Raw genomic sequence first — 10000 nt, forward strand, 5'->3', positions numbered from 1 at the left:
AGATGTAGGGAGAGGGATGGAGAGAGAGGGGGGATATAGAGAAAGATAGGGAGAGGGATGGAGAGAGAGGGGGGAGATATAGAGAGATGTAGGGAGAGGGATGGAGAGAGAGGGGGGAGATATAGAGAGATGTAGGGATGTAGGGAGAGGGATGGAGAGAGAGGGGGAGATATAGAGAGATGTAGGGAGAGGGATGGAGAGAGAGGGGGGAGATATAGAGAGAGAGATGTAGGGAGAGGGATGGAGAGAGAGGGGGGAGATATAGAGAGAGAGATGTAGGGAGAGGGATGAGAGAGAGGGGGAGATATAGAGAGATGTAGGGAGAGGGATGGAGAGAGAGGGGGAGATGTAAGGAGAGGGATGGAGAGAGAGCGGGAGATGTAGGGATGTAGGGAGAGGGATGGAGAGAGAGGGGGAGATGTAGGGATGTAGGGAGAGGGATGGAGAGAGAGGGGGGACATATAGAGAGAGAGATGTAGGGAGAGGGATCTAAAGAGATGGGGAGATATAGAGAGAGAGATGTAGGGAGAGGGATGGAGAGAGAGGGGGAGATGTAGGGAGAGGGATGGAGAGAGAGCGGGAGATATAGAGAGAGAGATTTAGGGAGAGGGATGGAGAGAGATGGGGAGATATAGAGAGAGATGTAGGGAGAGGGATGGAGAGAGAGGGGAGATGTAGGGATGTAGGGAGAGGGATGGAGAGAGAGGGGGGAGATATAGAGAGAGAGATGTAGGGAGAGGGATGGAGAGAGATGGGGAGATATAGAGAGAGAGATGTAGGGAGAGGGATGGAGAGAGATGGGGAGATATAGAGAGAGAGATGTAGGGAGAGGGATGGAGAGAGATGGGGAGATATAGAGAGAGAGATGTATGGAGAGGGATGGAGAGAGAGAGAGGGGGGAGATATAGAGAGAGAGATGTAGGGAGAGGGATGGAGAGAGATGGGGAGATGTAGGGATGTAGGGAGAGGGATGGAGAGAGAGGGGGGAGATATAGAGAGAGAGATGTAGGGAGAGGGATGGAGAGAGATGGGGAGATGTAGGGATGTAGGGAGAGGGATGGAGAGAGAGGGGGGAGATATAGAGAGAGAGATGTAGGGAGAGGGATGGAGAGAGAGGGGGGAGATATATAGAGAGAGAGATGTAGGGAGAGGGATGGAGAGAGAGGGGGAGATGTAGGGATGTAGGGAGAGGGATGGAGAGAGAGGGGGGAGATATAGAGAGAGAGATGTAGGGAGAGGGATGGAGAGAGAGGGGGGAGATATAGAGAGAGAGATGTAGGGAGAGGGATGGAGAGAGAGGGGGGAGATATAGAGAGAGAGATGTAGGGAGAGGGATGGAGAGAGAGGGGGGAGATATAGAGAGAGAGAGATGTAGGGAGAGGGATGGAGAGAGAGGGGGGAGATATAGAGAGAGAGAGATGTAGGGAGAGGGATGGAGAGAGAGGGGGGAGATATAGAGAGAGAGATGTTGGGAGAGGGATGGAGAGAGAGGGGGGAGATATAGAGAGATGTAGGGAGAGGGATGGAGAGAGAGGGGGGAGATATAGAGAGATGTAGGGAGAGGGATGGAGAGAGAGGGGGGAGATATAGAGAGATGTAGGGAGAGGGATGGAGAGAGAGGGGGGAGATATAGAGAGAGCGATGTAGGGAGAGGAAAAGAAAAATAGATAAGAGAAGATGAGACTGATGGTAGATTTCAGTTCGTCTGTCGTTGAATTGATGTTTGGTGGGCAGGAGTGTGTGAGTGTGTGTGATTGTCTCTGTCAGTGCGTGTGATTGTCTCTGTCAGTGTGTATGATGGGAATGCTGCATTGTGTTTCGAAAGCCATATAATGTGAAGTGTTTTTTTGTCATTCATGTTCACATCTGGCATGTCTGTGTGTTTCTGGATAACATGATCTGACTCATTGTTAAGTTGATTGTTCTCGTTCTCTCTCTCTCTGTCTCTCTGTCTGTCTCTCTCTCTCAATACAGTGCATTGTAATTACCCACATCACTGTGTTCTCTCTGGGGAGAGTACATACACACACAGACAGCATAATGTCCTGACAAACCCTCCCCTAAACCGGACGACGCACAACCCCACGGGGCTCCTGGTCACGGCCGGCTGTTACACAGCCTGGAATCGAACCCGAGGCTGTAGTGGCGCCTCAGCACTGCAGTGCTTTAGACCGCTGGGCCACTAGGGAGGCCACTATTTTCATGAATATCGTCTGTGATGACTGGTTAACTGAGCATACGAAGAATAAATAGACAGAACGATAGAGAGAGATGGAGAAGAGAGAGATGGAGGAGTGAGAGATGGGGGAGGGAGAGAAGGAGGAGAGAGATGGAGGATAGAGAGATGGAGGAGTGAGAGATGGGGGAGGGAGAGAAGGAGGAGAGAGAGATTGAGGAGAGAGAGATGGAGGAGTGAGATATGGGGGAGGGAGAGAAGGAGGAGAGAGATGGAGGATAGAGAGATGGAGGAGTGAGATATGGGGGTGGGAGAGAAGGAGGAGAGAGATGGAGGAGAGAGAGATGGAGGAGTGAGAGATGGGGGAGGGAGAGATGGAGGAGTGAGAGATGGGGGAGGGAGAGAAGGAGGAGAGAGAGATTGAGGAGAGAGAGAGAAGTGAGAGATGGAGGAGAGAGAGATGGAAGAGAGAAAGAGATGGAGGAGTGAGAGATGGAGGAGAGAGAGATGGAAGAGAGAAAGAGATGGAGGAGTGAGAGATGGAGGAGAGAGAGAAGTGAAAGAGATGGAGGAGAGATGGAGGAGAGATGGAGGAGAGAGAGATGGACGAGAGAGAGAGATGGAGAAGAGAGAGAGAAGTGAGAGAGGGAGAGATGGGGGAGGGAGAGAAGGAGGAGAGAGAGAGAAGTGAGAGAGATGGAGGAATGACAGATGGAGAAGAGAGAGAAGGAAGTGAAAGAGATGTAGGAGAGAGAGATGGAGAAGAGAGAGAGAAGTGAGAGAGATGGAGGAGAGAGAGAAGTGAAAGAGATGGAGGAGAGAGAGAGAAGTGAAAGAGATGGAGGAGAGATGGAGAAGAGAGAGAGAGAAGTGAGAGATGGAGAGAGAGAGAAGTGAAAGATATGGAGGAGAGAGATGGAGAAGAGAGAGAGAAGTGAGAGAGATGTAGAAGAGAGAGCTGGGGAAGAGAGAGAGAAGTGAGAGATGGAGGAGAGAGAGAGAGAAGGGAAAGAGATGGAGGAGAGAGAGAGAGAAGTGAGAGAGATGGAAGAGAGAGAGATGGAGGAGAGAGAGATGGAGGAGAGAGAGAAGTGAGAGAGAGAGAAGAGAGAGAGATGGAGAAGAGAGAGAGAGAAGTGAGAGAGAGAGAAGAGAGAGAGATGGAGAAGAGAGAGATGGAGGAGAGAGAGATGGAGGAGAGAGAGATGGAGGAGTGAGAGATGGAGGAGAGAGAGAACTGAAAGAGATGGAGGAGAGAGAGATGGAGAAGAGAGAGAGAGAAGTGAGAGAGATGGAAGAGAGAGAGATGGAGGAGAGAGAGAGAGAAGGGAAAGAGATTGAGGAGAGAGAGATGGAGAAGAGAGAGAGAGAAGTGAGAGAGATGGAGAAGAGAGAGAGATGGAGGAGAGAGAGATGGAGGAGAGAGAGAAGTGAAAGAGATGGAGGAGAGAGATAGCTGGGTTGGTGTTTTGGTGAGAATGAGGTTTACATGCACCTCACTGAAATGGTCTTACAACACACACACACACACACACACACACACACACACACACACACACACACACACACACACACACACACACACACACACACACACACACACACACACACACACACACACACACACACACACACACACACACACACACACACACACACACACACTTACAGAAGCCTCAGTATCGTACTGATGAATATAAATTGCTCATTTCAGAGTAAATGGATCCCAAACAAAATACAAAATAACAAAATTCTCTCCCCTCTCCTCTCCTCTCCTCCCCTCCTCTTCTCCTCTCCTCTTCTCTCTCCCCTCTCCTCTCCTCCCCTCCCCTCCTCCTCTCCTCTCCTCTCTCCCTTCTCTCTCTCTCTCTCTCTCTCTCTCCTCCTCTTCTCTTCTCTTCTCTCCTCTCTTCTCTTCTCCTCTTCTCTCTCCCCTCTCCTCCTCTTCTCCTCTCCTCCTCCTCTTCTCCTCTCATCTTTCCTACTCTCTCCTCTCCTCTCTCCTCTCCTCTCCCCTCTCCTCTCCCCCTCACCCTCCCTCGCCCCCTCCCTCCTCTCCCCTCTCCTCCCCTCTCCTCCCGTCTTCTCCTTTCCCCTCTCCTACTCTCTCCTCTCCTCTCCCCTCTCCTCTCCTATCCTCTCCTCTTTCATCTAGTCTGTTCTCTGAAAGTCACTCCATTGTTGTGTAATATGCAGAACGGTGATTCTGAGCAGAAGCACTAATATCCATAACATACTCGCAATGTCTACGTGTGTATGTGTGTGTGTGAGTCACGTGTGTGTGTGTGTGTGTGTGTGTGTGTGTGTGTGTGTGTGTGTGTGTGTGTGTGTGTGTGTGTGTGTGAGTCATATGTGTGTGTGTGAGTCACGTGTGTGTGCGTGAGTGTGGTGCTACGTGTTCGAGTGTGTGTGTGTGAACCAAGTCCAGCCCTTACCTCGGTGTATCTATGTATGTCTGTGTATAATGTGTGTCTGTGTATACTGTGTGTCTGTGTATCTATGTGTGTCTGTGTATACTGTGTGTCTGTGCATATGGTGTGTCTGTGGATAATGTGTGTCTGTGTATCTATGTGTGTCTGTGTATAATGTGTGTCTGTGTATCTATGTGTGTCTGTGTATAATGTGTGTCTGTGTATAATGTGTGTCTGTGTATCTATGTGTGTCTGTGTATACTGTGTGTCTGTGTATAATGTGTGTCTGTGTATAATATGTGTCTGTGTATAATATGTGTCTGTATATAATATGTGTCTATGTATCTATGTGTGTCTGTGTATATTGTGTGTCTGTGTATAATGTGTGTCTGTGTATAATGTGTGTCTGTGTATATTGTGTGTCTGTGTATAATGTATGTCTGTGTATAATGTGTGTATGTGTATACTGTGTGTCTGTGTATCTATGTGTGTCTGTGTATAATATGTGTCTGTGTATACTGTGTGTCTGTGTATAATGTGTGTCTGTGTATCTATGTGTGTCTGTGTATACTGTGTGTCTGTGTATAATGTGTGTCTGTGTATAATGTGTGTCTGTGTATAATGTGTGTCTGTGAATCTATGTGTGTCTGTGTATACTGTGTGTCTGTGTATCTATGTGTGTCTGTGTATACTGTGTGTCTGTGTATAATGTGTGTCTGTGTATACTGTGTGTCTGTGTATAATGTGTGTCTGTGTATAATGTGTGTCTGTGTATCTATGTGTGTCTGTGTATACTGTGTGTCTGTGCATCTATGTGTGTCTGTGTATACTGTGTGTCTGTGTATCTATGTGTGTCTGTGTATACTGTGTGTCTGTGTATATTGTGTGTCTGTGTATAATGTGTGTCTGTGTATAATGTGTGTCTGTGTATCTATGTGTGTCTGTGTATACTGTGTGTCTGTGTATCTATGTGTGTCTGTGTATACTGTGTGTCTGTGTATCTATGTGTATCTGTGTATACTGTGTGTCTGTGTATCTATGTGTGTCTGTGTATAATGTGTGTCTGTGTATATTGTGTGTCTGTGTATAATATGTGTCTGTGTATCTATGTGTGTCTGTGTATAATGTGTGTCTGTGTATCTATGTGTGTCTGTGTATAATGTGTGTCTGTGTATCTATGTGTGTCTGTGTATAATGTGTGTCTGTGTATATTGTGTGTCTGTGTATAATGTATGTCTGTGTATAATGTGTGTCTGTGTATACTGTGTGTCTGTGTATCTATGTGTGTCTGTGTATAATGTGTGTCTGTGTATAATGTGTGTCTGTGTATACTGTGTGTCTGTGTATAATATGTGTCTGTGTGTCTATGTGTGTCTGTGTATACTGTGTGTCTGTGTATAATGTGTGTCTGTGTATATTGTGTGTCTGTGTATACTGTGTGTCTGTGTATAATGTGTGTCTGTGTATATTGTGTGTCTGTGTATCTATGTGTGTCTGTGCATCTATGTGTGTCTGTGTGTACTGTGTGTCTGTGTGTCTGTGTATACTGTGTGTCTGTGTATACTGTGTGTCTGTGTATACTGTGTGTCTGTGTATAATGTGTGTCTGTGTATAATGTGTGTCTGTGTATATTGTGTGTCTGTGTATAATGTGTGTCTGTGTATAATATGTGTCTGTGTATACTGTGTGTCTGTGTATAATGTGTGTCTGTGTATCTATGTGTGTCTGTGTATCTATGTGTGTCTGTGTATCTATGTGTGTCTGTGTATACTGTGTGTCTGTGTATAATGTGTGTCTGTGTATACTGTGTGTCTGTGTATATTGTGTGTCTGTGTATCTATGTGTGTCTGTGCATCTATGTGTGTCTGTGTGTCTGTGTGTCTGTGTATACTGTGTGTCTGTGTATACTGTGTGTCTGTGTATACTGTGTGTCTGTGTATAATGTGTGTCTGTGTATACTGTGGGTCTGTGTATAATGTGTGTCTGTGTATACTGTGTGTCTGTGTATAATGTGTGTCTGTGTATATTGTGTGTCTGTGTATCTATGTGTGTCTGTGCATCTATGTGTGTCTGTGTGTACTGTGTGTCTGTGTGTCTGTGTATACTGTGTGTCTGTGTATACTGTGTGTCTGTGTATACTGTGTGTCTGTGAATCTATGTGTGTCTGTGTATACTGTGTGTCTGTGTATCTATGTGTGTCTGTGTATACTGTGTGTCTGTGTATAATATGTGTCTGTGTATACTGTGTGTCTGTGTATAATGTGTGTCTGTGTATCTATGTGTGTCTGTGTATAATGTGTGTCTGTGTATCTATGTGTGTCTGTGTATACTGTGTGTCTGTGTATAATGTGTGTCTGTGTATAATATGTGTCTGTGTATAATGTGTGTCTGTGTATACTGTGTGTCTGTGTATACTGTGTGTCTGTGTATAATGTGTGTCTGTGTATAATATGTGTCTGTGTTTACTGTGTGTCTGTGTATACTGTGTGTCTGTGTATAATGTGTGTCTGTGTATCTATGTGTGTCTGTGTTTACTGTGTGTCTGTGTATACTGTGTGTCGTGTATAATGTGTGTTTGTGTATACTGTGTGTCTGTGTATAATGTGTGTCTGTGTATAATGTGTGTCTGTGTATCTATGTGTGTCTGTGTATAATGTGTGTCTGTGTATACTGTGTGTCTGTGTATAATGTGTGTCTGTGTATAATGTGTGTCTGTGTATACTGTGTGTCTGTGTATCTATGTGTGTCTGTGTATAATGTGTGTCTGTGTATAATGTGTGTCTGTGTGGCTGTTTGTGTGTGTGTGTGTGTGTTAGTCCCGCCCTTACCTTTGTGTCTCGCCGCTGTATTGGCCGCGGCCCACTTGATTGACAGCACAGAGTCTGAACTGATAGGTCCTGGCAGGTGTGAGCCCGCCCACCGTCACCTGTGTCACAACAGGGCCCACCTCCGACGTGTACACCTTCCACGGAGAGTCTTACGAGACATGACATAAAGGGGTTATAACAGGACATAAAGTTCCATGGTCAAATAACACAATCAATTAATAAAAAGGAGGAAGAACGAAGAAACCAGTTTAGACCCTCGAGTCTCTCTAGAGTATAACCTACATCTATATCATCTCTCTAGAGTATAACCTACATCTATATCATCTCTCTAGTGTATAACCTACATCTATATCATCTCTCTAGTGTATAACCTATATCTATATCATCTCTCTAGTGTATAACCTACATCTATATCATCTCTCCCTCTCTAGTGTATAACCTACATCTATATCATCTCTCTAGTGTATAACCTACATCTATATCATCTCTATAGTGTATAACCTACATCTATATCATCTCTCCCTCTCTAGTGTATAACGTACATCTATATCATCTCTCTAGTGTATAACCTACATCTATATCATCTCTATAGTGTATAACCTACATCTATATCATCTCTCTAGTGTATAATCTACATCTATATCATCTCTCTAGTGTATAATCTACATCTATATCATCTCTCCCTCTCTAGTGTATAACCTACATCTATATCATCTCTGTAGTGTATAACCTACATCTATATCATCTCTCTAGTTTATAACCTACATCTATATCATCTCTCCATCTCTCTAGTGTATAACCTACATCTATATCATCTCTCTAGTGTATAACCTACATCTATATCATCTCTCTAGTGTATAACCTACATCTATATCATCTCTCTAGTGTATAACCTCCATCTATACTGTGTCCTTCACAGAGACTCAGGTCTCAGGTAATCAGTGTAGTGTGGCTCCAGGTCATTCTTCACTGTCTCTCTACAGTGTGAAATCAATCAGACACTTAAACTGCTCCTGTTTCTCTGGGGTTCTCTCCTCTACACATCCCCGTCTTTCTCTCTCCCCCTCTCTCTCTCTCTCTCCTGCTCGCTCTCTCTCTCCTCTACACATTCCTCTCTCTCTCTGTCTCTCTCTCTCTCTCCCCCTCTCTCCCTCTCTCTCTCTCTCTCTCTCTCTCTCTCCCTCTCTCTCCCTAGCCCCCTCTCTGTCTTCCTACCTACCTACTTACCTCTCTCTAACAGACCTCCACTCCACCACTAACAGACCCAGAGCAGAAACTCACTGTTCTCAGACAGCTCCAGTATGTAGTGTAGAAGAGGAGAGTTTCCATCGAAGGGTCTGACCCAGGAGAGAAGAACTGAACGGCTGTCTGAATCATTCAGAGACACAGACAGAGATCTGGGGGAGTGGGGGAGCTCACTGTGGGACAGGAGGGAGAGAGGGGAGGAGATGGAGGGGGAGGTAGGGAGAGAGGGAGAGAGGGGAGGAGATGGAGGGGGAGGTAGGGAGAGAGGGAGAGAGGGGAGGAGATGGAGGGGGAGGTAGGGGGAGGTAGGGAGAGAGGGGAGGAGATGGAGGGGGAGGTAGGGAGAGAGGGGAGGAGAGGAAGGGAGGTGGAGGTAGGGAGAGAGGGAGAGAGGGGAGGAGATGGAGGGGGAGGTAGGGAGAGAGGGAGAGAGGGGAGGAGATGGAGGGGGAGGTAGGGAGAGAGGGAGAGAGGGAGGGAGAGGGAGGGGGAGGTAGGGAGAGAGGGAGAGAGGGGGGGAGAGGGAGGGGGAGGTAGGGAGAGAGGGAGAGAGGGGGGGAGAGGGAGAGAGGTGGAGGTAGGGAGAGAGGGAGAGAGGGGGGGAGAGGGAGAGAGGGGGGAGAGGGAGGGGGAGGTAGGGAGAGAGGGAGAGAGGGGGGGAGAGGGAGGGGGAGGTAGGGAGAGAGGGGGGGAGAGGGAGGGAGGTGGAGGTAGGGAGAGAGGGCAAAAAAGACAATATTACTTTCTATTATTTGATCATTATCTGAAGGCATGTGATATATTAGATTTGAGAGCTGAGAGATGTAGAGAGAGACACAAAGACAGAGAGATGGAGATTGAGACAAAGATGGAGAGAGAGACAGAGAGATGAGAGAGAGAGAGACAGAGAGATGGAGAGAGAGACCTCCTCTCCTCTCCCCCCTCTCCTCTCCCCCTCTCCTCTCATCTCCTCCTTCTCTCCTTCTCCTCCTCCTCTCCTCTCCTTTCCCCCCACTCCTCTCCTCTCCTCTCATCCCCATCTCCTCTCCTCTCATCCCCATCTCCTCTCCTCTTATCACCATCTCCTCTCATCCCCATCTCCTCTCCTCTCATCCCCATCTCCTCTCCTCTCATCCCCATCTCCTCGCATACCATCTCCTCTCCTCTTCTCTCATCTCCTCTCATCCCCTCTCCTCTCATCTCCTCTCATCCCCCTCTCCACTCCTCTTATCCCCCTCCCCCCTCTCCTCTCCTCTAATCCCCCTCTCCTCTCGTCTCCCTCTCGTCTCCTCTTCTCTCCTCTCCCTCTCCTGTTTCTCCCTCAGCTTTGAGACACTTTTGCATATGGCGGAGGCCTGCGT

The 10000-nt window shown here is 47.0% G+C and overlaps 1 protein-coding gene across 1 annotated transcript in view; it reads right to left on the minus strand.

Moving 5' to 3' along the window:
• The window catches only part of LOC129842969 (protein sidekick-1-like), a 343828-nt gene that overhangs the window by 165552 nt on the left and 168276 nt on the right, over window positions 1-10000 (minus strand). The window contains exons 11-12 of the mRNA XM_055911690.1: window positions 8697-8833; window positions 7416-7563 (exon numbers count right to left, since the gene is read on the minus strand). Of these exons, the coding sequence (XP_055767665.1) occupies window positions 7416-7563; window positions 8697-8833 (285 nt within the window). The remainder of the gene's footprint in view (window positions 1-7415; window positions 7564-8696; window positions 8834-10000) is intronic.

The sequence above is a fragment of the Salvelinus fontinalis genome, unplaced genomic scaffold, assembly GCF_029448725.1.
Source record: "Salvelinus fontinalis isolate EN_2023a unplaced genomic scaffold, ASM2944872v1 scaffold_0082, whole genome shotgun sequence".
In the NCBI taxonomy this organism is placed as follows: Eukaryota; Metazoa; Chordata; class Actinopteri; order Salmoniformes; family Salmonidae; genus Salvelinus; species Salvelinus fontinalis.